The sequence below is a fragment of the Cynocephalus volans genome, chromosome 1, assembly GCF_027409185.1.
Source record: "Cynocephalus volans isolate mCynVol1 chromosome 1, mCynVol1.pri, whole genome shotgun sequence".
Classification (NCBI taxonomy): Eukaryota; Metazoa; Chordata; class Mammalia; order Dermoptera; family Cynocephalidae; genus Cynocephalus; species Cynocephalus volans.
The window spans coordinates 29248348-29275492 of NC_084460.1; the positions used below are offsets into that span (position 1 = coordinate 29248348).

General features: G+C 49.2%; 1 protein-coding gene and 2 long non-coding RNA genes across 3 annotated transcripts in view; 1 reads left to right on the forward strand and 2 right to left on the reverse strand.

Annotated features, from left to right (window-relative positions):
• BPIFB4 (BPI fold containing family B member 4) lies at positions 1-25462 on the forward strand. Its single transcript, XM_063096042.1, has 16 exons — positions 1-106; positions 1048-1110; positions 1510-2029; positions 3006-3110; positions 3848-3991; positions 6600-6663; positions 7116-7176; positions 8298-8389; positions 10007-10210; positions 11604-11657; positions 13712-13882; positions 16193-16260; positions 17936-17978; positions 19762-19825; positions 21645-21721; positions 25439-25462. Exons 1-16 carry the CDS (start codon positions 1-3, stop codon positions 25460-25462), a joined length of 1860 nt encoding a protein of 619 aa, XP_062952112.1.
• Positions 4325-11711, reverse strand: LOC134377459 (uncharacterized). Its single transcript, XR_010023506.1, has 3 exons — positions 11627-11711; positions 10541-10604; positions 4325-4406 (listed from the first exon to the last, which is right to left on the reverse strand). It is a non-coding gene; the product is annotated as an uncharacterized LOC134377459 (long non-coding RNA).
• The window catches only part of LOC134377470 (uncharacterized), a 33704-nt gene continuing 19627 nt past the window's right edge, over positions 13069-27145 (reverse strand). The window contains exons 2-3 of the long non-coding RNA XR_010023516.1: positions 18398-18526; positions 13069-13309 (exon numbers count right to left, since the gene is read on the reverse strand). This is a non-coding gene — a long non-coding RNA (uncharacterized LOC134377470). The remainder of the gene's footprint in view (positions 13310-18397; positions 18527-27145) is intronic.

The following is a 27145-nucleotide window of genomic DNA, read 5'->3' on the forward strand; positions in this document are numbered from 1 at the left end:
ATGTGGACGGCATGGTGTGTGGCTGCTCTGTCTGTGGTGGCTGTGTGTGGCACCCGCCAAGAGACAAACACAGTCCTCAGGGTTACCAAAGACGTGCTGAGCAATGGTGAGTCCAGCCCCGAAGGCAACTGGGGGGTAGCAGGGGATGGGTAGGGCAAGCTGTCCAGCTCTGACGTACACAAGAACACACCTCCTACTGGCAGATTCCACATCAGGTGGCTGGTGACATCTCCTCTCTGGGCCTTAGTTCCCCCTTTTTCTTTTGGTTACCATTTCCTGGGCACCTACTAAGTTCCGGGCACCATGCTGGGGACTTTATGCTCACTCTCTTGAGGCAGTAGAGAGCAGTGATTAAGAACTTGGGCCCTAGAGTCAGTCTTTCTGGGGTTCAAATCCTGACTGTATGACCTTAAGTCCATGACTTGAGTTCTCTGAGCCTCAATTTCCTCCTAATTATGATCCGCATCTCAGAGGACTGATAAGAGAATTAAACAAAATGGCCTTTTGAAAACTTAGCACAGTTCCTGGCCCTCAGAGCAGGAGCTATAATTATTCCTGCCTTCAATTTTTAGGACCTCCCTTTTGTCATCTAGCAAATGAGGACATTTGCCCCCAATTCCCATCCGAGGCTGTGATGAGAATAAAGACAGATTATTCCCTTTCTGAGTGGTCTCTGAGTACCTTATAGGCCTCAATTTCTTTATCACCAGAGGAGGATGATTGTCCTAGGAATCAGGTGAGATAGTGCATGAGGAAGCAGATTTTTTTAAAACTGTAATGGATGGAGCACTTGGAGGAAGGGTGATGAAGAAAATCCATCAGGGTTTGGCTGAATGATGTTGACATCTAGTTGAGGTGAGACCAGGTAAAAATCCCAGCAGACCATGAGCTCACCAGGACATCAGGGCTGGGTGGGCCTGGAGGGGTCTTCCCGTTCCACCTGGGATATGAAAGGCCCGGGAGAGCCAAGCCGCGCTCCGAGGTGGTGCCTGAGGGCTGGAGGTGGAAGAGAGAGGAAGCCCTGACTGGTTCCTTGTCTCTCCACAGCCATCTCAGGCACCCTGAAGCAGAGTGATGCTCTCCACTCGGCCCTGAGGGAGGTGCCCATGGGTAAAGCTGGTGGTGATGGTGGTGGGCCTCTCCTGGGTGGTCTGCTTGGTGGAAGTGGAAGTGGAGGTGGTGGAGGAGGTGGTCTTCTGGGAGGCCTGCTTGGTGGTGGGGGTGGAGGGGGTGGTGGTGATCTGTTGGGTGGTGGCTTACTGGGTGGCAGTGGCAGCAGTGGTGGGGGGCTGCTGGGTGGTAGTGGCGGGGGGCTGCTGGGTGGCAGTGGTAGCAGTGGTGGGGGGCTGCTGGGTGGCAGTGGCAGCAGTGGTGGGGGGCTGCTGGGTGGTAGTGGCGGGGGGCTGCTGGGTGGCAGTGGTGGTGGGCTGCTGGGCGGCGGCGGTGGTGGTCTTTTGGGAGGTGGCCGACACCGTTACGATGACTACAGACAAATTAAATTATCCCGAGGTGTTGGTGGCGTTCCCTACAATGACTTCCATGTCCGAGACCCTCCCCCTAAATATACCAATGGCAAACAGCTTGGTGGTAATTACATGTATGGTCACATCAAGACCAACGAAAACACTGCTCAGCTGGGGGGCAAATACCGATATGGTGAAATCCTCGAATCCGACGGAAGCATCAGGTACCTCCGAAATGGCAACTATCGCAGTGCCGAGAATGCATATGGAGGCCACAGGGATGACAGGCGATACAGGTCAGCTGAAGTTGTGGCAGCCACAGGCAGGCTTCACCGGCGAGAGCTGCGGCCCGGAGAAATCCCACCTGGTGTAGCCACCGGGGCGCTGGGCCCAGGCGGTTTGCTGGGCACGGGTGGCATGCTGGCAGCTGATGGCATCCTGTCAGGCCAAGGTGGCCTGCTCGGTGGAGGTGGTCTCCTTGGTGACGGAGGACTTCTCGGAGGAGGGGGTGTCCTGGGCGTGCTCGGCGAGGGCGGCATCCTCAGTACCGTGCAAGGCATCACAGGGTAAGGAGGGGCCAGGCTCTCTCCTCTGATGAACCTACAAAAGGGGTGATCACCCCCAGAGGCTGGGGTTGGGGGTGGGATGGTCTTCAGAGACCCATACACTTCAGGTTTGGCCTTAGGATTGGACATTCTGAGGGTCCCACGTTACAAGGTTTGGGATCTTGGCACGAAACAGGCCTGAGTTTGATACCCAGCTCAACCTTTTATATTTGTGTGTGACTTTGGGCCATTCTTTTCAACTCTCTGATTCTTAGTTTCCTCATCTGTAGAATGGTCATAGTAATATTGTTTAAGTGGGAAAAGCCCAAGAATTTAAAATTAGACACACATATTATAATGTTAACTATGCCCAGCCTCCTCTTCATAGTTGTTATTTAATTCAACACATATTGAGAGCTCCTACTATGTGTGTGACATTGTGTTGGCACTGGGGACATGACCCAGTGGTTGGCCAAGAAAAGACACATCCCTTGTCCTCTCGGGCTTACAGGCAGATGGACTACATGGGCATTGATAAAGGAGCCAGAAAATAATCACACAGTTACAACAGTGGCAAGAAGTTCATAGAGAGATGAGAACATGTATAATGGGGGAGCTTGCCTGCCTGGGGAGGTCAGGGGAGGCTACCTGGAGGAAGAGGACCTTGAGCTGAAATCTGAGGGAACCAGATTACAGAAGAGAAGCTGACAAAGAGGGGCAGGGTCAAGCAGGAGAAATGGTATCTTGACGTGGAAAAGACTGGAAGGAAGTACACGGACATGCACACCAGGGGTCTCTGGGTGGTGGGACTGTGGGTCATGGCATTTTTTGCCTTTAACTCCTTTGTGTTTTCCAAGTGCTGTCCACTAAACTCAGATTTCTTTAGAGTCAGGAGGAACAGATGGGGGCAGGGAAGGGGTTGTGAGGGAGGGCACTCCCGGGTAGGTGGGTGGCAATGCAGGTGGCCAGCCATCTCACTGCTCACCATTCTGTGCAGGCTGCGCATCGTGGAGCTGACCCTCCCTCGGGTGTCCGTGCGGCTCCTGCCTGGCGTGGGCGTCTACCTGAGCTTATACACCCGAGTGGCCATCAATGGGAAGAGGTGTGTTCCCTCAGTCCTGGAGGGGTCTCCACTCCCCTATGTCCTTACTGCCCCTCTCCACCCAAGCTCTGTATCCATAATGCAGGGACTAGGAAGACCTCACATGCTGTGAGGTCATCTTGTGATTCCGGTCAGCCGTGAAGGCATTCCTAGCCATGAAGGTGGCTAGGAGCTGGGAGGCTGGAGTCAGGTGACAGCCTGGGTTCGAATCCTGACTGTCTTATAAGCTGCGTCACCTTGGGTCAGTCACCTAATGTCACTGAACCTTAGTGTCTTTGCTGGCAATGGGACAATAAGACCCCCTCCTTTTCCAGGGGCCGTGGCCATAAGTGAGGGAAGGCAAGCAAAAGTCCTCCCTGGATAGTGCCTGCTGTGTAGCAGTGCTCATTAGAGGACCTCAGAGGGGGACTTTTGCGTTGATTGTCTCCATGGGATGAGGTCACGTCTACAAGGCTAGGTGACTGGATGGCCATCTTGGAAACCAGAATTCTACTGAGCCCTGTTCCCAGCCTTTGAAGCTCTCATTGGCTGAGGGGGGAGAGAGATTTGCTCACGGATGACTTGAGGGATCAGGGAAGCCTTCTGGTTTGGGACCCCAGAGATGAGCAAGGGGCCTAATAGATGGCAGGAGTAGCAGGGAAAAAAGCCTGGGGCAGGAGGTGCTGGGCAGGGGAAGGGCGAGCTCCTGGTGGCTGGGGCATGACCCACTGTCTCCCTGGCTCCCTGGCCTCCTCTAGTCTTGTCGGCCTCCTGGACATTGCCGTGGAAGTGAACATCACAGCCAAGGTCCGGCTGACCATGGACCGCACGGGTTATCCTCGGCTGGTGATCGAGCGATGTGACACCCTCCTGGGGGGCATCAAAGTCAAGCTGCTGCGAGGGTAAGTACCAGCAGGCAGCGAAGTACTTTGGGGGCTGCTGAAGTGGTTTGTGTTTTGCAAACAAAATGGCACCACTCACCTACCTATGGACACGGGTGGGCAGAGCGGGGATGCTGCTCCAGCAGTGAGGACTCACATGGAGCCACTGTGCTCTAATCTCTGGCCCTGGTCCGGCACATGCTTGATGGGAATTCAGAGACTGTGCCTTTGAAGCCAGGATGTGGGCTTCAGCCAACCTGGAGAATAGTCATGCCACAGAGCGGGAGCTTTGAAACGGCCTTGATCCACAGGGTCAGGAGCATACCTGAGGTTTAAATCTCAGCTCCACTCTTCCTTGCTGTGTGATGTTAGGTAACTCTGTTGCCCTCTCTGAGCTCCAGTTTCTTCATCTGTGAAATGGGGATAATTCTTTTTCCTTTGGAAATTGAGATAATAAGCGTAAAACACTTAGTGCAGAATCTGGCACATTCTAAGGGTTGATGAATATGTCTAACAGGGGTTATGTGTCCCCTGGGGCCCAAATCACAGGGAAATTTCCCAGCTGATTTTGTCCAATTCAACCCTGGCTGGGGGTGAGGTTTTTTCTATTTCACCCTCCCCACAAAATGGCCAAGGCCTCACACTCTGTCTTAAAAGCTTTTAAGTGTCCATGTATTGGCCTGCACGCTGTCCCCAGGTGGTGGTCTTGGATGAGGGCACACTCGGGACAGCTCGGAGCAGAGTCCCCTTCCCTTCACTCCCTGACCCTCCCATGGCAGATCCTTCCTTGGCCTCTCTCTTCAAGGCCTCTGTTCCCCTCTCCTTATGTTCCTGTCTTAACAATCCTTTGGCCCAATCCCCCAGCCCTTATCTTATCTAGAATTTAGAAGCAGAAAGACTCATTTTGCAACTTGAACCCAAAACTCTCTGATTTTTCTGGACTTCTCTGAGTCTTGGTTTCTGCTTCAGGGTGGACGGAGGCAGAGAAAATTGGCCCCTGGGTGAGGAGAGTAGGGAGAGGAAAACAAATAGAAACCTCACAGATTTTTAAATTCACATTTTCAATAGGGGTAGTATTCGGCAATATATGGCTTGAAAACATAAAATGACAAAAAGGCACAGAACGAAGAGCCTCCCTCTTGCCCTGTCTCCTCTCTGCCTCCTTCCCTCCATGCTCGCCGTGGTAGTCATTTCTCGAGTCTCCTTCCAACTCCTTTGTACAAATGAAGCAAACATCAACGTAGATTCTCGTTTTCACCTACCTTTAATACAAATGGGCACATGCTATAAACACTGTTTTGCACTCTGCTGTTCACATACTCTATTGGGAGAATTTTATGTACCCAAACATTTGGAGCTTCCTCGTTTAACTTTGTACAGCTGCGTAATATTGCATTGTCTGCATAAACCAGCATTTGTTTGCGCTGCCCCCTATTGCTGAACATTGCAATTTGTCTAGTCTGCTCTGACAAATAAGGCTACAATGAATAATCTTTTACACACGTCATTCACACGTGAGTCATTGTATCTGTTGGATAATTTCCCAGAAAGGGAAGAGTGTCTGTGCCCTGAACATACATAAAGCCAAACTGTCCCCCTGACACACATGTGCACATAAGCATGCACACATACCCATGCACGTGCATTCTTAAGGGTCTTATCGTCTGAGGAGAGGCAGAACCAGGGTAAGCCCCCGGAAGGTGAATCCACTTAAAAAGGGAGTCAAAGTGCATCGGTTGCTTTGGGAGAAACATTCTAATTCGAGCTTTATCTCAAGAAGTTCTTTGCTTTGTCAAACTGGCACAGCCCTGGACCGTCAGCAAGGACCTCAGGAGGGGGACTGAGCAGTGTCCAGAGGTGGTGGAGGGCAGTAGTTCTTTATAAAGGTCAAGCAGTCAAGGGACACTTCTGTGTTAGGATGGTCCTGCTTTCCTCAGGTCCTCGTCACCACAGGGTGCTGGAAACAAATCCCTGGAGTGCAAGTCTATCTATCTGTCCGTCCATTTTCCTCCTTACCATTAGGAGGGTTAGTTGAGGGCTGGGTGATGCACTTAGAACTCACTCCAGTCACTTCTCTGAACCTCAGTTTCCTTGTCTGCAAAATGGATCGCATTTTCCAATCATTTGAGCACCCACAATCTGTCCTCTGTTGTGGACCACATGAGCACATTTTATTGGCTAGTATTTCTCCTTCCCTCCTTTCCATGAACACTTATTGAGCAACTACAATGTGCCAGATACTGAGTTAGGCACATAGATGAAGAAATGTGTTCATTTTCCCTTTGGGAAGGTAACGCAAAGCTGCAGCAAACAGCCCATTAGAGGGTCCGATGAGCAGGAGGGAATGACTTTTACAGTTACAAATCAGGAACATTCCAGTCCAGGCCTGGCCCATTGTAAAGCTCAAGAAGTTTCTGATTGTTGAATGAATGAATGAAAGAAAAGCTAATTTGCTTGGTAGCCTGTCCAGTCAGTCCTGGGTGAATGTATTCTGTCCTTCCAGCTTTCAGAATGATTTTGCAGCACTCAAATGCTCTCACTGTTAAGAGCCTGGGCGGGGGACCCCCAGTGTGCACCCCCGGCCCCCATGGCTGTGAGTCTTGGCTTCCTCCTGCCCCTCTCTCCTTAGGCTTCTCCCCAACCTCGTAGACAACTTAGTGAACCGAGTCCTGGCCAACGTCCTCCCTGACGTGGTAAGAAGCTGTCCTGGGATGGGGGAGAAAGGAGCGCAGGCTTTCCCGTCTGGCCTCCATCCCTGGGGGCGTGCAAGTGACCCAGATGGATGAAGGGAGCCAGGGGCCTGGGACCTGTTCTGCGGTCTGGGAAGGACCCTGAGGAGCATGGAGGGACAGATGAATGAAGGGATAAGGAGGGGGTGGAGCTTGAGACTCACACTGTTTGGGGTTTGCATCCCAGCACGGGCACTTCCTAGCTGTGTGACAAGTTGCACCATGTCTGAGTCTCAGTTTTCCCATCTGTAAAATGGGAATTAAGAGAGAGCCTTCCCCACAGGGCTGTGGTGAGGACAGAGCCTAGCACAGAACAAGCAATCAGTAAGCATTAGGTACCAGGATTATTATCAGTCCACACCCTGCCCCGCCTCCCCACAGCGTCACCAGAATGTCATGCCATTTCTCCCCTACAGCTCTGCCCCATCGTGGACGTGGTACTGGGTCTTGTCAATGACCAGCTGGGTCTCGTGGACTGTAAGTCCTTCCTGTTTTGCTTCATTTGGCTGACATCTGCTAGTGCTTGCTCTGGGCCTAGCCCTGGGGAGGGCACTGTGGACAGTAATGTCCAGGGGAGGGCCCCATGTGATGGGGGTGACAAACCCACCCACAAGCCTTTGAAGTGTGGTATGGTTGATGCCATGAAAGGGGGCCACCTGGCCTTTCTTCTTGACCCCAAACATCCCCCATCCCAGAGGGAGGAGCTTTGCACCTGGATCTAGGAGGCTGTGGCCCTGGACTGGGAGCCAGGAAGCTGGGTTTGAGCCCTGGCTCTGCCCTGGTAGCTGTGTGGACTTGGAAAGACTCCCAGTTTCCTCATCTCTAAAATGAAGGGGTTGGCTTCAACTCACAGAGGGACTGGAGAGTGAATAGCAGGAGACACCACAGAGACTGAACAGGTCCTCAGATCCAGGATCCAACACCACCTTCGATCCTGGATTTCTGAGTGAACATTCCTGAAAGTGAGCCTGCCCCACATGGTTGTTCAGTTCATGCACTGCACAATTCCAGAGACCTCCTTCCACATAGACTACAGTGTAATGGCAGCACCTCAAGTTGTGCAGTGCGTAGCCTCTACAGCATGCAGGGCAGCCTCTCTGATAGTGCTCCCATTCCTCTGGGACTCCAGGCAATTTGAGAATGGCCTTCCCAGAGAGGTAAAACTCTCTCTCTTTTATGGCCAGAGACAAGGAAGAAAGAGCCCAGAAGGTGGGGCTGTTCATTGCATGCAGTTAAGGAAATACCAGATTCAACTACCACATTTTAGAACCACAGCACTTCACAGTTAACAAAGCTCATCAACATCCAGATATCATTGCAGCCCTCCCCTGTCCCCACCACCAAATGTAGTTCAAAAGGGTAAATTACATCCATTTTACAGAGGAGGAAACAGGTTCAGATAGATGAATTGACTTGCCAGAGATCACACAGCAAGGAAGAGGCAGAGCTGAGATTCCAATCTAGAACTTGTGCACTTTCTGTGGTATCTGGAACTGAAGTCTGGGCTTTACTCTCCACTCCCAGCCATAGGCCACAAGGCGGGAGGGCATCTGGATGGGTGAGGGAGACCTCCCTGTGACCTCCACCTTTGCCTGCAGCTCTGATTCCTCTGGGAATATTGGGAAGTGTCCAATACACCTTCTCCAGCCTTCCACTTGTAACCGGGGAATTTCTGGAGCTGGACCTCAATGTAAGTGTCTGGGCTTCAGGACAAGGGGAAGTGTCCTTCTCCCCAAAGGCAGGGGTGTTAGTGAGGGTTCCCCGGGGCTTCTGCTGAATGCCTGGGAATCAGCATTTGAACAGGACCCTTTTCTGATTAGATGAAGAGCTTCTAAGAACCAGGTTAGGAAACATAATCATAGCCAACACTTATCAAAAGCTTACTGTGTGCCAGGCACATTCTAAATGCCTTATGCAGATTGACAGCCTATCCTCATAGCAACCATACGAGGGAGGCACTCTTATTGAGGAAACTGAGGCACAGAGCATTTAAACCACTTGTCCAACATCATAGAGCTAATAAATGTGGACCTGGGATCTGGACCTAGACCATCTATGTTCTAGAGCTGCTGCTATGGCCTTGGGTTTGCTGGAGGAAGAAATCTGGCCAGTGGTGTGCTAGTAAGCATTTAACAGCTACTGTCCATGATTTTTTTTAAAAGTTGTGATTTGTAGCATTTGTTGATTTCCATGGTATAAATACTCTCATCATGGCTAGTTTCAAGTTACCAACGTGACATCACTGAATACGGAGTTGTGAAGAGATGCGTGGAATCAGATCTTGTGAGCTGGTATGAGCTGGCTTCTCCAGCATGCCACTGACTCTGACCGCTAACTGTGCATGAGACACACACACATATGTACATTCCCTAGGCTGCTTGGACATGGATGCCTCTCACTTGCTCCATCAGATGCAGAGATACAGGTGCACATTTGTGCTCCCATGTAAAGAGACACACCTGTGCACACATATATAGGTACACCTAATGTGTTTGCAAACACACATCCATCCAAGAGATGTTTGTTGGTTACCCACCGTGTGCCCAGCTCTGGGCTGCATGCTTGAGGTACAGTGGTGAACAAGACAAAGTCCCTGCCCCGATGGAGATTATAATCTACTGGAGGGGGCAGGCCGTAAAGAATCACTGAAACAAATATGAGCACTGTGATAGAGGATCCAACCCTGTCAGAGCCCAAAGTAGGGAGTATGATATATTCAGGGAAGTTGAGGAGGGCTTCCTGGAGGAGGTGACACGAGCTGAGACCTGCCAGTTGAGTGGGTCATAGAGATGAGTGTGGGGGAGGGAACAGCCTGTGGGAAGGCCCCATAGTGGGAGTGGTGAGAAGGTGGGGGACTGACAAGGCCCTGGTGGCTGTTCTGCACAGGGAGGAAGAGGGGAAGAGTTGCTCCAGATGAGGTTGGAGAGGTCCCCTGGGCCAGAGCACATGGCACTTTGTAGGCCATGGAGGAGCCTGGTCTTTAGAGAGTAGATATGCCAATGCGTATTGTGCAGATGCACAGACATCTTAATTCCTTACAGCAGGGCTAGGTCGGAGAGAATCTACGTGATATACAATGGTTATATATAATTATGAATGATCATAAAGCAGGGACTTCAAGAGGTGCCATTCCATCACATGCTGAAGAAGAGTTGGGGCCATAAATACAAGAGTCACTCAGACTCAGTGGGTGTAATCAGGAAGGCTGCCTGGAGGCAGAGTCAGGGCCTCACTCCAGCCTTCAGCCTCTCTCTTCCCATCTTCTCTCAGTACCCCTCCCACGACCCCTTTGCTCTCTTCTCTCCAGACCCTGGTTGGGGAGGCTGGAGGAGATCTCATTGACTATCCTCTGGGGCGGCCAGAGATGGCTTCCAAGCAAAAGATGCCAGTATTGCCTCCCATGGGTGACAACACCAACTCCCAGCTGGCCATTTCTGCCAATTTCCTGGGCTCAGTGCTGACTCTCCTGCAGAAGCAAGGGGCACTGGACATTGACATCACCAATGGCATGGTGAGTCATGGCCCGCACAGGGGTTGGGGAGGGCTGGGCGGCAAACAGCTGCTTGATGATCCTTTTCAGTCCTCGTGGACTCAGGAAATTTGCTCTAAAGGGAGAACTAGAGACAGTCCACCCCTTGACCCATCCCCAGTTTATCATGTGCATCAATTATGTCAGTGCTTACCAAAGCTCAGCACTCGGGGAGGTTTCACGTGGTCGGTAGATGCGGCATTCATTAAGCAACATCAAATCACATGACAAGAAAGTTGTTCCCTGTTCAATTCTATTAAATTTTATTTCAATCCTTTTTTAAAAGCATAACATATATTCACATATACGTACCTCATTATAAGTGTTCAGAATCCTTTCATTTGGTGAACATTGATGCATAAGGAACAAAAGATACCTAAGAACAAAATACCACCCTTAGATATGCTACAGAGTCATTTTCTCTCCAAACCTTTTCTTCTGAAAAATTTCAAGCCTTCAGAAAAATTGCAAAATAGTACAATTAATCCCCACATATCCTTCACCAAGATTCACCAGTTAACATTTTGCCACATTTGCTTCATATCTCACTATCCATCCACCCATCCATCCATCCATTATCTGTCTATCTGTCTGTCTATCTATTCACCTAATTTGAGTTGTTTGGAGACATCACGACATTTCACCCCATAAATTTCACTGTGTATCTCCTAAAAACAAAGTGCTCTCTGAAAAACTACCATACAAGTTTTGTTAATCTTTGATTCCATTGAGAGGAGAGTCTCCATTTAGTGCCAGTGTATAGTTAGCCCTCTCTTGCACTTTCAAGTGTCCTTTTTTTGACTAAGAGAGCATGGAACTCATGCCCAAAGCCCTCCACAGGCAATGGTAGCCACGCAGAAGGTGATGGCATCATTTCATGTTTGTTGCCCTGGTTTTACAATAGTCATCTTTTTCTGTCAAGTGGTACTGGATTTCCATTTTTTAGTATTTGACGTCTTAAAAACTAAGTCAATTTAAAGATCCCACTAAGTAAATAATGTAGTACCAGGGGTTCAGCCATATGGCAGAAGTCATGAATTTAGTGGGCACTGGGTTATACAAATGGATCGATTCTCACCTTGTTTTAATAAAGCAGTACATTTTTAAACAAGAAAGATTCGGGTCTTGCCTCCTGTTCTTTAAATCATGCCTGTGGTGAGTGTAAGTGGCTGGCCCAGTCCATTTAACCATGAAACAGCCACCACGGTCTACATGGCGGCGCTGTTGGGCAGGTGGGACCTCACAGGGGCCTTCAAGGCAGAGAAGATGCCCCCCTGGTTGTGTTAGAATGTGTAGGAGTTTAACCACTGTGTTAGCAGCTCTTGTCTGCCCTAGAGCCTCGGGGACTCACATGAGCCTTCTTCTCGTCCTACAGTTTGAAGAGCTCCCTCCACTTACCACGTCCACGCTGGGAGCCCTGATTCCCAAGGTGCGTACAGTGGGTGGGTCCTATTGTCTTCAGCCTCACTCTCCGGCTAGCTGTCCTAGGAACTGGATTGGAAGGGAAGATGCTCAGCACTAGGGTGCGGTGCTTGGGAGTGCAGTGACAAGGGCTTGGAGGCCACACTCCTATGACAGGGGCATGGAGGATTAGGGTGGGAAGATCCTGAGTTCCAGCGGTGGACCAACCTGTGCAGATCTAATCTTGGCCTGGCCACTCTCCCGCTGTGTGACTGTGGGAAAGAGTCTTAACGTCTCTGAGCCTCAGTTTCCTCATCTGTCAAAAAAGGATGCTAACACCTATTCCACAGGTTCAGGTTAGTCCAGGAGGGTAAAGGAGATAATTCATGTAAAGATGCCAACCCAGGGCCGGGCACACTTGGGTGCATGTGGCTTACAGGGGGAGAGTCAGATCTTTGTGTGCAGACACACAAGTCCCAGCTGTATTACCTTAGACAAGATTCCCCTCTTTGAGCCTCAATTTTCTCATGCGGAAAATGGGTTAACGATGCTCACCTCACAGGACAGCTGCAGACCTGGAATCTGAATCCAGGTGATGGGCAGGCATTTGATAAATTTTAGCTAGTATTATTGGCTTTTTTATTTTATTTTCTTTTTGCGGCTGGCCAGTATGGGGATCTGAACCCTTGACCTTGGTGTTATACCACCACGCTCTAACCAACTGAGCCAATCGGCTGGGCCTTAATGTTGTTAATAATTACAAATTCTTTTAAAAAAAATTTAAAAAGAGCAAATGTGCTCTTATCTGAATAGTGGCCATGTACGGTTGGAACAATGGCCTTTCTGATCCTGGTTCCGGTGCCATTTCGGGTTCCAGGCTCATTACCTTGCACCTGGCAGGCAAGAGCTTCGTATGTAGTAAGTGTTACACAGGTGTGAGGGACGGCTGTAATCTGCAGCCAGCTGAGATATTTTCCCTCCCTCTTCCACCTGCCCTGTCTAGTCCTGGGTGGAAACCAAAGGAGGCAGGAGAGGAGGGGGTCACCGGGGCTGGGGGAGGCCAAACGTAGTGAAAGGTCACTATCACCTTCATGTGGTTGAAAGCTGAATGGCAGAAGCGCCATTATCTAATGTCATAAATGGTGGCAGCTCCACCAGGCAGGTGGGCCCCTTAATCAACTGGACCTTTTATTTGTCGGACCACCTCCTATGTGCACTGCCCTTTTCAGCTCAGCTTCAATTTAAATGGACTTCTTTTATTATTCCTTTTAAAAGTAGCTTTGTGGTTTTGCCCATATGTCTATGCTCATTTAACATACTTAAGAATAGCATTCCTTAAAGTATATTTTATGTAAATCAGTTATTTAGTAAATATAGCAAACTAGTCATTTTGTGAATTATGCCATTAATAAATTACCTTTGGGGAATGTGTCTGCAGCAAATAGGCTGGATTCCCTCCAGCAAATCGCCAGCAAGTCCGCCGGGCAGATGGGGTAGCCTGTGCCTTGCTTTGGGACTTCACTGCGAGACACCTCTAGGCACGGACTTTCTCATTCCAGGATGGGTGTCCAGAGGCAGTGGGAGGGGAACAAAGTCACACAGCCCTGGGCTGGAATCTCAACTCTCCTGCTGGCCTTGGACAATTTGCTTGACATTTTGTCTGAGCCTCAGTTCTCTGGTCTGTAACATGGAAAAAAATACCCCCTAGGATTGTCATGATGACTGAATGAAACTAAGAATGTCCATTCAGCACTTGGCCCAGTGTCCCCCGGAGACCCCACTTCACTCAGTACCAGGTTTTGAGCATTTCCACATGTTAGGCATTGAGCTCGAATTTTGCCCACATTATCACATTTAATTCTCACAATAACCCCGTGCAAGAGCTTGGAGGGGACAGCCCCTTGCCCAAATCTCACAGTGGGTTGGTGGCTTTGCCTGTAGTTTGTAGGACTCAAGCAGTGTTGCTGGATCTGAAGGTACCCAGCATGAGACCCCCAGATCTGTGTTTAAAGGTTGGCTGACAACTCCCTTGAGCACCCCCTACCAAGGGCCCTGCCCACCTGGCTTGGTGCCTGCCCACAGGTGTTCCAGCAGTACCCCGAGTCCCACCCACTCACCATCAGGATCCAGGTGCCAAACCCACCATCAGTGATGCTGCAGAAGGACAAGGCGCTGGTGAAGGTGTTAGCAACTGCTGAGGTCATGGTCTCCCAGCCCAACGATGTGGAGACCACTATCTGCCTCATTGACGTGGTGAGTGTCTGGGGGTGCAAGTGACCCCCATCTGGGCCTCAAGACAGAGCCATGGGGTCTCTTGGAGCTTGCCGATGTCTTCAAATCCCCACAGTCCCCAGCACAGTGACTACGAGCCCAGATTTGGGGCCAGAGGATCTTGTTCAAATCCAGCCTTTATCGTTTCTAGCTGCAGGACCTTCAAGTCACTGCCCATCTCTGGGCCTGGTTTTCTCCTCTGCCACAATGGAGATGGCAGCAGCGCATCAATAAGATGCTCGGGGCAGTACCTGACATACCATAAAGGCTTCAAAATTGTTGGCTGTCATTATTCTCACAGGTTGTATGCCACAGTGCATGGCAAAGTAGGCCTTGGTCATTCATCCAGCACCTACTATGTGTTATGCTTTCTATTAGATGCTAGGGAAAGGGGAAACAGGACAGATGGTTCCTGCTCTATTGTCCCTCATACCTAACAGGGGGCAGATACAAATACAGTAGTTTCCACAATTATTTTATAGAGAGGAATTCTCTTAAAATACAAATCACGTTACTCTCCTGCTTTCTTTCAATACTAAAATAAAAGCCAATCTCCTAACAATGACCCACAAAGTCCTTCAAGATTATCGCCTGGTCACCTCTCAGCTCCTCGATGCTCCTCCAATATCTGTCAGGCATGGTCTGATCTCAGGGCCTCTGCACATGCCATTCCCTCTGCCTAAAATGCTTTCTCCCCAGATATCTGCATGGCTCAACCCCTTACTTCCTTTAGGTTTCTCACCTCCTCAGAGAGACCTTCCCAGATCACCTGTCCAAATGTCTTTACCCTCCTGATTCTCTCTCTCTTTCTCTCTGTCTTCCTTGCTATACTTGCACATAGCCTTAACCTGACCTTATAAAATGTATTTGTTTGTTAATTTATTGCTGGGCAGAGACTCTGTCTTATTCACTGCTGGAGCCCTAGAGTTTAGCATAGGGCCCAGCACAACGTAGGTGCTCGGTAAACATTTGTCAAAGGAATGTGTTGTGTTAAGTGCCATTTCCTCCTCTGTGGTTAAGGGTCCAGACTCAGACCTTTGGGGCTCTGGTCCCCTCTGCTGTCTTCATAGTTCCTCTCGCTCTCGGGGCTGGAGACCAAACGAGCCACCTCTAGTTGGGAGGTGTGTGTTCTTGGCTGGAGCGTGCCAAGCCGCGGTGTGGTGGGGCTTCCTTTTCGGGCATCACCAGATGAGAGACTAAAAGGGCCAGTTCTCACCCAGGAGTGGGAATGGCTCCCCCTATTCTGTCCCTCATTGATCAATCAACTGTGTGGAGATTTTCCATCAACAGCTCAAAATCCTTCTGTGACTCCCCATTGTCCCAGGGATGCGACTGTGACCCTCCTGAGCCCACAGTTCTGCCTTGTCTATCCCCATTCCACTGCAGCCTCGTGAGTCCCCTCACCACCTTGCTCTCTGGCCTCCTCTCTAGTCCCAATGCCAACCTCTTTCCTGCCTCAGGGCCTTTGCACGTGCCCTTCCCCTGCCTGGATTACTCTTTTTTATCTAGCTAAAGCCTACATATCCTTCAGTCCTCAGGATAAACCCCGTTTCTTCAGGGTGATTTCCCAGCTTAGGTCCTGCCAGTGCACCCAGAGCCCCCAGATCTTCTCCATCATGCCAATCATTGTTGTTATTATTATGACTAACAACGTTACCAGAGTTTGGGGGGAGCTTTTTGTTTGTTTGTTTTAATAAGACCAATGTTTTATTTTATTTTATTTTATTTGTTTATTGTGGGTGGGGGGCAGAGGAGCAAAGAGGAATTTTCCTACAACGAGGCTTCTGCTTGAAGAGGGGGACGAGTCCAGACCATTTATGCCTCTCCTGGGGCAGCGATGATCGGCAGTGATGATGCCCAAGCCCACCTGGCGTGGCTCATCTAAAGCAAGTTCCGTAGGCTGGAAGCCAATCCTACCGCCTTCTGAGGCATCTCAGAGAAACTGGTAACCCCCGCCCCCATGCCAATCGTGGGGATCCTGTGATATTTGTCTTTCTGAGAAATGTTCACTTAGCCCTTACTGTGACTTGCAAGCCATAGTTAATGTTGGCAACTTATTATTCCTGACTCCTCCCCTCCAGAGGAGGGGGGCTCCCTTCCATGGTGAGTCTCGGGAGACTCCATCACAGGTGAGACTCCATGGTTGGGAGTCTCGTGCTTACGAAAGGAGGATGGACCAAAGCCTCGGGGACCGCCTATTACCACGCTCGGGGTCCTGAAGAGCCACTCTCGGCAGGCGACAGCTAACACGGGATGGCCGCGATGTTTTCTTCTCCTGCCTTTTCCCTCCAGGACACAGAACTCCTGGCCTCATTTTCCGTGGAAGCAGATAAACTCATGATCGATGCCAAGCTGGACAAGTAAGGGGGGTGCTGCCGTGGGGTCCTGCTTCCCAGGAGGGCGTCATTGGTACTGCTGTGGCTGGTGCTGGCTCACAGAGGGGCCACTAGGGAGGGATTAGAGGTCTCCTGTGTGGCTGCCAGCGCTGAGTAAATCCAAGAGGCCGCACAGGTGAAAATGACCCATACTTGCCAAGACCACTGTCACGAGCCAGGCAGGGCGAGTGAAGCCATGAACTTAACAGAAAGAACCTACTGCCAGCAACAGCATCAGTCATAGTAGCAATGCTGGTGGTGACGATGTCCCAGGCTCTGCTCCAGGTACTTTGTACACATGCGTTATCTTGTTTATCTTCCCAGGGGTTCTACGAAGTCAGGGCTGTTAATCTCCCTTTTTAAAGAGGAGGAGGCTAGGGCTTAGAGCAGTGGATTTACTTACTCAGGGTCACGCAGCAAGGACATAGAGAGGCTGCGAGCCCACCCAGGTTTGTGTGACCTGCTGTGTTGAATGGAGCCAAGCAATATGGGTCCAATACTGATGTGACCCCTAACTGGCTGTGTGACGTTGGCCAAGTAACTTCGCCTCTGAGCCTCCGTTTTCTCATCTGAAAATGGGGATAATAGTCCCTACCTCATAGGATTCATAAAAATAATAACTATTATTCATTGGATGCTTTCTATATGTTAGTCTTTGTGCTAAGTCCTAGATATGTCTTCATTTCATTCTTGACATCAGCCTATGGAAATAAGTACTATTATTATTCCTATTTCGAGACTAAATAAGATCATATGTAAAAGTTTCAGCACATACCTGGGTGATTGTAAGTTTTTCTTTTGACAACAAATATTTATTAATCCGAATAATGGGAGTTACTCGTAGTGTGACATTAACAGAGCCACCCACAAGTTCCTAAGGAGGTCCACATGTCCAAAATGGAGAGTCTTCTCTCCTGGAAAGACTCCTTTGTTTCCCTCCCACTGGGCGCTGAGCCAATCCTTCTGAATGGCACCAGATGATCTTCCCCCGCCACGGGCAAGTCTGGTCTGGCCTCTCTCGGGTAGAACTGCGAGTTGTAGGTGAGATCCAGGTGCAGCCAGACTGAGGCCTTCATAGTGCAGAGTGAGACCTTGAACCCAGGCCTTGGGCCTCCCTTCTTGGAACAGCCCAGCAGCTGTTCCAAGAGCACAAGCTCAGGGCGTGGAGCACAGGTGATCGCTCCCTATCTCTGTGGCCATGGGAAGTTACCCTAGAGCCTCAGGTTCCTCCTCCATTGGATTGTTGTAAGGATTAAACAAGATAGTGATAATTGATAATGTGTGCTTGGCACTGGCTGTTACCAGGAATGGTCCTGAGAGCTTTACATGGACACCTCATTTATCCTAGCAGCCACCCACTTTGCAGATGAGGAAACTGAGGCATAGAGAGGTAAAGTATTTTGGCTAAGGTCACACAGCTGGTAGGTGGCAACGCTATGATCTGAGCCTTATCTCTGTGGTATGTAAAGCCCTTGGCATCGCATCTGGTACATAGTTAGTGCTCAGTACGGGGGGGCCAGCATTGTTCTTATTAACTCCTCCAGATCAAAAGTCTTTGTGAAGATGTTGTGGGGGGGCCTCTGTGAGTTCGCTGAAACGTAAGCACCTTATGATTCTTAGACAATCACTGCTTCTGATGAACTGTTTCCTTTCTCTGCAGGACCGAGCTCAACCTCAGAACCTCAAATGTGGGCAACTTTGATGTACGTACTGAGCTCAGACCCCAGGGTGAGATCCTCTGGGAAGGGCATCCCCAGGAGGCTGGCTGGCCCCAGGGAGTTTGTGAATTCTAGAGGGCCGGAATTCTGTCAGGCCTCTTTTTACAGATGGCCAGTGAAGGGCACAGTGCAGATCACGGCTCCTGCTCCGCCTGTGGTGCTGCCATGTTTTAACTGGCTGCCCCCTGGGGGGCCACTAGGCCCAAATCTCCCCACTTCAGGGTGAGGATGTGGGGCAGGGGTGGTTGAAAGGGGCAGCCACGTCCTATGGGCCCCCTTTCCTGCTGGATTTAAGAGGCCTCTGACTCCTGTGTGACCTTGAGCAACACCAACCCCCTCTGAGCCTCAGTTTCCTTACCCATAAAACAAACAGGTTTGGATTCATTTCTAACTTCCCTTCTTACCTTGGGTTCTGAAATTCTGCTTTTCCAGGGTCCAGGAACTGGAGACACTCACATCCTAGGATTTAGTCCTATTTCATCTCTTTGTTCATTTTTGGGTCTTCCACCCCACCGAAGGCTTTGGAAATACTCCTTCAAAAAAAAAAAAATATATATATATATATACACACACCCACACCCCCCCCACACACACACACTCACACACACATACATATATAAATTGATAACTAAACAGATGCTTGCCTTCTGGGACAAGCAGGGTGAGACTTCCTCATGTGCAGAAAAAGTCAAACCTATTCATTGTGTTGCTTGTTTCTGAGCTTTTCTAACCCCCCAAACTGCAGCCTGTGAAGTTGACATCACCAGCTTCATTTTACAGGGGAGAAACTGCCCCAGGCTTCACAGCTGGTTGGGGAAGAGTTGGGATTAAAACTGAAATCTCTGGACTCCAAGTGGAGGAAGGGGCTAACAGTGTGAAATTAATAAATATTTATGGAGCCATAGAGATGTGCGCTAGGCACTCAATTAAGCTTTTTTTTTTTTCCGTTTAATAAGCTTTTCTTACTTAATCTCACAACATTCTTATGATTTGGGTATTATTATTATTAACCCCATTTTCCAAATAAGGAGGCTAAACTCAGAGAAGTTAAGTGACTTGCCCAAGGTGACAGAGCTGGGATGAGGCAGCGCCGGGAAGTGAGTCCCCAGCTCTCCCCACTGTGCGATCTGTACAGCAGGTATTTTACATACAAGAGCTTATGCTTGATTTTCACAGCCACCCTATTCCCTAATGGTTATTCACTCCCTTTGCATATGTGGAGACCAAGGCTTAGAGAAGTTAAGGGAGAGAATATATGAGAAGGCTCAAGGCCAGGCATTTTTGCATGATCTGCCCATAATCATCATTGCACCCTGGAAGCCTGGCCTTACTGACCCACTTTACAGATGAGGAAGGTGAGGATTGGAAGGGGAAGGAACTTGCCCAGAAGCCCATGGAGGCTGAACTGGGATGGAAACCACAGGCCTTCTGTGACACCATTGTGCCTTTAGGGCAGGCCACCCTGGACCCTGTGCTCTGTCCCTCCCGAGGGAGGAACTAGACATCCCTCAATCCCTGCCTCACAGGGGCCTTAGACCAGTGCTCACCCCCCTCTGGGTCTGTACAATGAACTGGTGAACTAGGTGTACCTTGGGGCTGTCAGCTGAGTGGTTCTGGGGTCCCAGGGGCTCTGATTGCCAGAGCTCCTAGACTCTCCCAGAGCAGCTCCGTGTCTTTGTCTTAGGCTACAGGGCCGGGTGGTCCCGAGGGGCCCTTCAGAGCTGAGTGAGCTTCTTGCCTGGGCTCAGTCCTCCCTCTTCCCCTGCAGGTCGGCCTCATGGAGGTGCTGGTGGGGAAGATTTTTGACCTGGCGTTTATGCCTGCAATGAATGGTGAGAGTGGTTGCCCGTGCCTCTCAGGGGCATGAGACATGGGGACCAGGTTGCTATGGTTTGTTGGGAGTGTTGTACGTGCAGTAGCACTACCTCAATAGTATTTCCAAGAACTTCATTTGAAGTTTATCGATTTAAGCCTCTGAATGCAAATGGTGCCCCAAAGGGTCCATCAATTTCCTTATTTGCTTCTTTCTTGTTTGGCTGATTGTTTTGTTTTCTGATTATCTACAAAAGTTCTGATTATATATGAAAATTGTGTGTGCAAATTTTAGAAAGTACAGAACAATTTTTTAAAATCTCACCTCCTAGAGGCAATTCATCTCAACATCTGGGTATATTTCCATCTAAACTCTTTTTTCTCCATTTTTTTTTCATATGATCAAGATATTCCTGACTTCTTTTTAGACATGTATTTATTTTTAATTATCCAGGGACGACACGAATGCATTCTTGCTGTATAAATTTCAATCAGTGCAGATAACGCTAAAGTTGCCCTTACTGCCATCGCCCACCTCCTAATCCAGAGACTGCCCCTAGGCAGCCACGTTAGCAGTGAGAGGCTTTCTTGCCCGCTTCATAGAGTAGACTGAACAGCTTTACCCTTTGTGTGGCATCTCAGGAATGTTGTCAGGAAGGCTACTTGTTGAAGGAGGGTTACCTGGAGGCTGGGGCAGCTGCTCAGACAGCTGGGTAACCCTTTTACGACTGGGAATTGGCCCCAGCCTCTTTCTCTCCCCACTCCTCCTTCGTGGAAGAGAGGACAGAGGGCTGGCTCATCCCACCTGGGTCCTTTTGGAGAGATCTTGATGTCAAACAGATTCATTCTGGGACCCATTGCCAGAGGAGGCTGCATCTCAACAACAGGGAAAGCGCTGGTCACCAAGCCTGTGCACGTTCCCCTGAGGGAGAGGTGGTGACAGGAGCTGGGCTACTGACCTGGGGGCAAGAGGTGGAGACTCGGCCTGGCTTGGTCACTCAGAGGTGGTGCAGACTTGGGGGCAAGTCCTCAATCTCGTCAAAATGCAATTTATCATTTTCAAAAGTGAGAGACTAGACTAGATCCATGATTCCCATAAAACATTAGTCCTACAAAATACCCTGAGAAAAGGGTTCTGTGGCCAAGCAAGATTGAGAAATGCTGAATATATTCCTCTAGGGCAGCTTCACAATGTCCTTAGCTCTCTGAAAAGTCCTGCCAGAGTCAGGCAGTCCGTTCAATTTCACTTAAGCCACTTCCCCTCTGCACACTTTCCTCCCTCCCTTCCTCCTTTCCTCTCTTCCTTCCTTCTCTCCTTCCAGAACATCAATTAGCAGGTCTACTTAGGCTATGACAATCTCAAAACAAACAGCACAGCCCATGGCAGTCATTGCTGGGGCCCCACGTGTACATTTCCATTCCTTCACTCAGCAAACACTTTTCTCCTCTGTGACCAGCCCAAGGGCTCGCTGATGCTGGGGACATAGTTCTTGCCTGCAAGAAACTCACAACAGGGTAGGAGCGACAGATGCAGAAATAGAGACTTATTGTGTTGTGATTTCTGTAATGGAGGAGCTGGGGGAGGGGTGGGATTGGCAGGAGCCCAGAGTTGCTTGGCCTGGGATCCAGGAAGCCTCGCAGAGGAGGTGACATCTGAACAGAGTCTCAGGGAAGGCTCAGAACTCACCAGGGAGACCAGGGTGAGGGCTCTAGGCAGGAGGAGCTGCAAGGACAAAGAAAAATAAAAGAAAGTGCCAGTCCTCGTACAAAGACTGGTGGCTTCTGGTGAGATCATCACCTCCGGCCACACTGACCATGCCTGACTGCTTTTCTTCACAGCTGTGCTGGGTTCTGGCGTTCCTCTTCCCAAAATCCTCAACATCGACTTCAGTAATGCCGACATTGACGTCTTGGAGGTAAGGGAGACAGCTGGGTTCTGCTTCCCTCCCCTCCCTCTTCTCATCAGCCTTGGCCACCACAAACGGCCAGGCCAGGAGCTGGGGGAGGAAGAAACGTGGGGGGAAAGGAGAGGGAACTGAGGCCTCTTCCTTCACAGTGTGGGTCCGGGGGAGCAAGGACCAAAGATATCAGGTGTCCTTAAAGGAAGCTGTCACATCCATGGTCTCATTTAGTCCTCACCACAGACTGTTCTCATCTTACAGATGGGAAAACCAAGGCTCAGAGGGGTCAGGGGCTTGCCCAAGGTGGAGTGTGATGCAGTTCACTGGAAAAACCTTTATTGAGCAACTACTACGTGCCAGACATGGGGGCTGGGGATACAGCAGTGACTAAGTACAGTCCTTGTCCTTGCAAAGCTCTCCCAGCCCAGTGGGTAAATATTCCTGAAGTAATTGATTAATTATAATCAAGTTCAAATGCAGAGGCTCTTGCTTTCACTATAAAAACCATATGTGTTCAGTATCAGAAATTTGGAAAATACAGAAAGGATTAAGCATGTGTTTATCCTCCTAGATATATATGCAGCCTAGAAATTACTCACTAGAACTTTTGCAGTTTTTCAGTTAAAGAATGAGGGCTTGGAGCCTGGGTTCAAATACCGACTCTGCCAGTTTCTAGTTGGGTGACCCTGAGCAATCTACTTAACTTCTCTGAGCCTCAGTTTTTTCCTCTATAAAATGGGTCTAATCATAGTACCTATCCATAGGGCTGCTTTTAGGATAAAATGAGATTCTGTGTGTAAAGTGCTATGCACAGCCCCTGGCACATAGTAAGCATTCTGGAAGTGTCCAACATTATCAGTATCATCATTATAGTAAAGTATGCTGCAGTGAACTTCTTGGTGTACAAAAAGATTTCTGGATTGAGGATTTAGTTTCTTGAAACATACTCCCAGAAATGGAATGAATGGGCCTTTGCCCCAGATTGACAATTTCCTTTCTTTGGAAAGGAAAATTGCTGCACCCATTTGTTGCTTTGTGTTGCTTTGCCCCCCATGGATTTGTCTCTCCACTTCCCCTGGGTGATGGAGATGCAAAGGATTACTCAAAGCCCATCTCTTCTGAGCAGTGAGAAGCCCCAAAGTGGTTAACTTCCCTGGGACCCTCCAGCAAGAGGCAACCCTTCCTTGGGAAATTAACCCCGAATTAGGGTTCTCTTCCTGCATTTATTTTCCAGACCAGGAAGTTACAGGAAGAGAACAGAGGTGGGGTTATAGTTTAACAATATAGGCTGGTAACTTTCAGTGAAACAAGCCAGATGACATTCCAGTAAGGCAATTAACAAAAGCTTGATCTTAACAAACATTCCTTCTTACAGCAATTTCTCAGTATCTTTACATAACAATCAGTAACTAGTCTGTCTCTGAGCCGGCAACCACTGTGCCACAATTCTTATCTTGCAACAAAGACCCACTAGCCTGGGGAAAATTTCCAGTCCTCCGCAAGGTCATTAATTGAAACTGCAAGACTTTGGAAAACCAGGCCCTGTGAAGTACATATGCTTTTTAGTACATTCCACACCCATTTACACTGCCTTCAGCAGTGTGTGGGTCATGCAGGTCCTCACTCTCATGCCAGGCTTGGACTTCAGCCCTGGGAGTGGTTACCCCACCACATTAGTGGAGCAGTCAAGGGAGGTAGGCAATGACCTTGAATGTACAGTGTGGGCAGGGTCAGATGCAGGCTCTGGGACAGTCCCCAGGGGTGCCTATCATGGTCTCATCTCTTGAGCTTGTGAAGGACTTCAGCACTGCCCTGAGCCTCAGTTTCTTCATCTGAAAATGCAGAACTACCATACCCACCTCGTACAGTTTGTGGTGAGAAATTAAATGAGATACAGCATTGTGTTGTTAATTGTTATTATTTACTCAAACAAAGCTTAAGGTTCAGGTTAGGAAACATGAACTGGGTTGGCACAAATTTATCATCATCATCATCATATTTACTGAGCATGCCCAGAGCCCGTGCACTGTTTTCCTTGGATTTGGACCTTCCCGCAGCCCTGGTTGTTATTTGCCCTCAGATGGCAGGTGAAGGACCTGAGTGTCAGAAAGTGTAGCCCACGTGCACAAGGTCACCCAGCTGTGAGAGGTAGAGTTTGCATTGAAATAATGTGAGCAGCTCAAGCCAGTGGCTCTCAAGGTGGCTGTACTGCACCCCACCTCCTTCAGGGCTTTTTTGAAATCGATGGGGATGAATTTTTCTTTCCCAAATAGCTGTGCTTGAGTATTTTCATATCAAAGTACATATTATTTTATTATAAATGATTTACCTTTTATTTCTCCTTTATATTTCAATAAGGAAATTATACTGGTTTTAAAAATATATGTATAAGTAGGTTATACAGTCTATAAATTTTATTTCAGAATAGTAAAGGAGATAACACAAATACCTATAATAAAATGTAGGATGGTGTTGGGTCTGAAAGGTTTAAAAAAAACTTCAGTCCGGTGCCTGGCCTTGTAGGCCTCTGTTCTTCTTCTTATTATATTGATCTAGCCACTTATTTTAACTTTTTATTTTGAAATAATTTTAGATTTACAGAAAAATTGCAAAAATAACACAGAAAGTTCCAGAATACACTTTTCCCAGCTGCTGCTAATGTTAGCATCTTACATGAGCAGAGTACAGTGATCAAAACCAGGAAATTAACCTTGATGCAAAATTATTAATCCACAGACTTTACTCACCAGTTTTCCCACCTTTGCCCTTTGTCTGGTTCAAGGTCCAGTCTAGACCCCACCTTGAATTTTGTTGTCCCATCTGCTGGGAATCCTCCACTCTGGGATAGTTCCCCACCCTTTCCCTATGGATCATGACCTTGACATTTCCAATGAACCTGGCCTGTTTTGTGAGACGTGCCTCAGTTTGGATTTGACTGGTGTTTTCTCATGATTGGATTGAGGTTGTGTGTGTTGGGTAAGACCATCACAGAGTGATGCTGCGCCCTTCTTGATGCTCCCTACGACGGATGCGTGATGTCTGCAGTCACTGTATCACTCTGGTCACTTTCTTAAGGTGCTTCCTGCCAGTTCTCTATCGTAAAGTTACTATTTTTCCCCTTGTAGCTGGTAAATATCTTGTGGGATGAGGCTTTGAGACTGTGCATGGTACTTTGTCCGCCTGCTTCTGGCGTGCATTAATGGTGCTTGCTGCAACAGTTATTACTGTGGTGCTGGACTGCTGGTGATTTTCTATTTCTGCATTTCCTTTCACATTTATTAGTTGGAGCTCTACTGTGTGGAAGAGCTGTCCCTTCTGTCTTTATTCATTCAATTATTTATTTATATCAATATGGACTCATGGATATTTATCATGTTCTATGGGTTATAACCTATTACTTCCTTATTAATTTTGTTGTAATTTTTTTTTTAATTATGAGAACTAGGTTTTGGAAGAGGGTGGAGAGGAGCTCAGGTCTACTTCTCTTATTTTGGGGAAGAGGAGACAGAGCAGGGAGGGCGATGTCTTGCCCAAAGTTCTCTGTAGAGGGCAAGATAACGCCATCACCAGGCGATCCTCGGGCCCATGCCACCCATTCGTCACCTCACCACTGTTCAGAGTTACTGCTTCCCACAAACATAGCATACCCAATCCAAAGGCAGGCGAGTATCTGGCCGAGGCTGCAGCCAGAGCCACCCACCCACTCGCCGGGTTCTCTGTTCTGCCTCCAAGGACCTTCTGGTGCTGAGTGCATGAGTGACAGAGGCAGAGACGCTGCCGCAGCTGGAAGAAACCAGAACCAGCCCTGGAGAGGCTTCGCCTGGACACAGTCCCTACCCTGAGTCCCTTCAGCCTCCACGACAGGTCCCTCTCCCGCCCTCCAGCCCTCTTCCCCACCTGTCCCTGCCCCAAGAAAGGATCCAGCCCCTGTTGGCAAACACTCCCTTCCACATCTGGCAGGGGGAGGGGAGTCACCTTGAGGATTGAGGCACCGAGGACCCCCCGCCAACAACATGCTGCGCACTTTACCCTTTCAATAAAAGATTCCACTTTGCCTGCACTTGGGGCAAGTTTCATGGAAGACCCTCCCCCAGGGTCTGGATGTCTTCTGTCTTTGGCTGTGCGCGGGGTGCCTGGGGGTTGTAGCCACAACTGGTTGGAGGATGGTTCAGTCCATGACCGAAAAATGTCGACACATCTGGGGACCAGACAGTTGAGCAGAAGGGACTCTAATTCAGCTCTCACTGCCTTTGTTCTGCACTCTCCTTGCCTCAGTTTCCCCCACTACTCCTCAGCACATGGGGAGGGCCAGGACTCATGAGCAACAAGTTCAAGATCATCAGACTTCACACTGCCAGAGAGACTGTCTTACAGCCTAACCTCCGTGTGCCATCATGACGAGGGTCTCCGCCCCTTCTCAGTTTTTGGCTTCCCTCTCTCTTTCCTTCCTCTTCTGTTTTCCCAGCTTGTGACTTGCCCAGGCCCAGAAGAGTGGATGGGTGCATCCCGGGTCCCAGAGGAGAGATGAAGGGGGCAAAAAGAAGACCCCCTTCTGCCCCAGCCTCTGATAGCTTATGTTTGTTGAGTGCTCACTACCTGCCGAGCCCTGAGCTGAGACTTTAGGACTTTATCTCATTTAACCTCATGAGAGCACCATGGGGTAGGTACCAGGATGGCCTCTTTCCCAGATGGGGAAACCAAGGTGCTGAGAAGTGCAGTGCCTTTTCCAAGGTCACACAGCTTCAAACTGACAGCGCTGAGGTTTGAACCTGATGGTTTGGTTCCAGGACCCATGCTGTAACCACTCACCAGTCTACCTTTGCTCAGAAGTTGCAGAGTGCAGCACTAGGCTGAATTTGACCCTGAGGTTGTACAGTCCCCTGAGGAAAGAGAACCTAGAGAATCACACATCAGCACTTAAATGCTTCTGCTGGGAGCAGAGACACATCACCTTTGCTCATATTTCATTGGCTAAAGCAAGTCACAGGACCCTGCCTGACCTCCCAGGAAGGGGAGGAAAACCAGATACAGTGGTGACCACAGTAATGTCTTCCACACTCCCCCGTGTTCTCCTGGGTAGGTGGAGGTTGAAAAGCAGCTGAGGGGGAGTGTGGCTCCTGTTGCCATGTACATTCTGCAAAAATACAGGCTCCTCATGCTTTTGGGTCTACGCTAGTGAGGCACAGATGTAGCAGCAGCCCAGAAATGAGCTCCCTATGAGCATGACCTTGGTTTCTAGAAAGGACTATAGGTTCAAGGAAAATTAGACCCTGGCCATGGTATTGTCCCCTCAGAGCAACACCCATCCAAGGCTTCTGGAAACAGCCAGTCTCTTCCCATTGAAAACAATCACACAACATTCTACAGAGAGGCTCCCTGCTGACAGAACAGGTTTGTATGTCACTAGTCTCAACTCTGGCATCAGGAGGTCATTAAAGA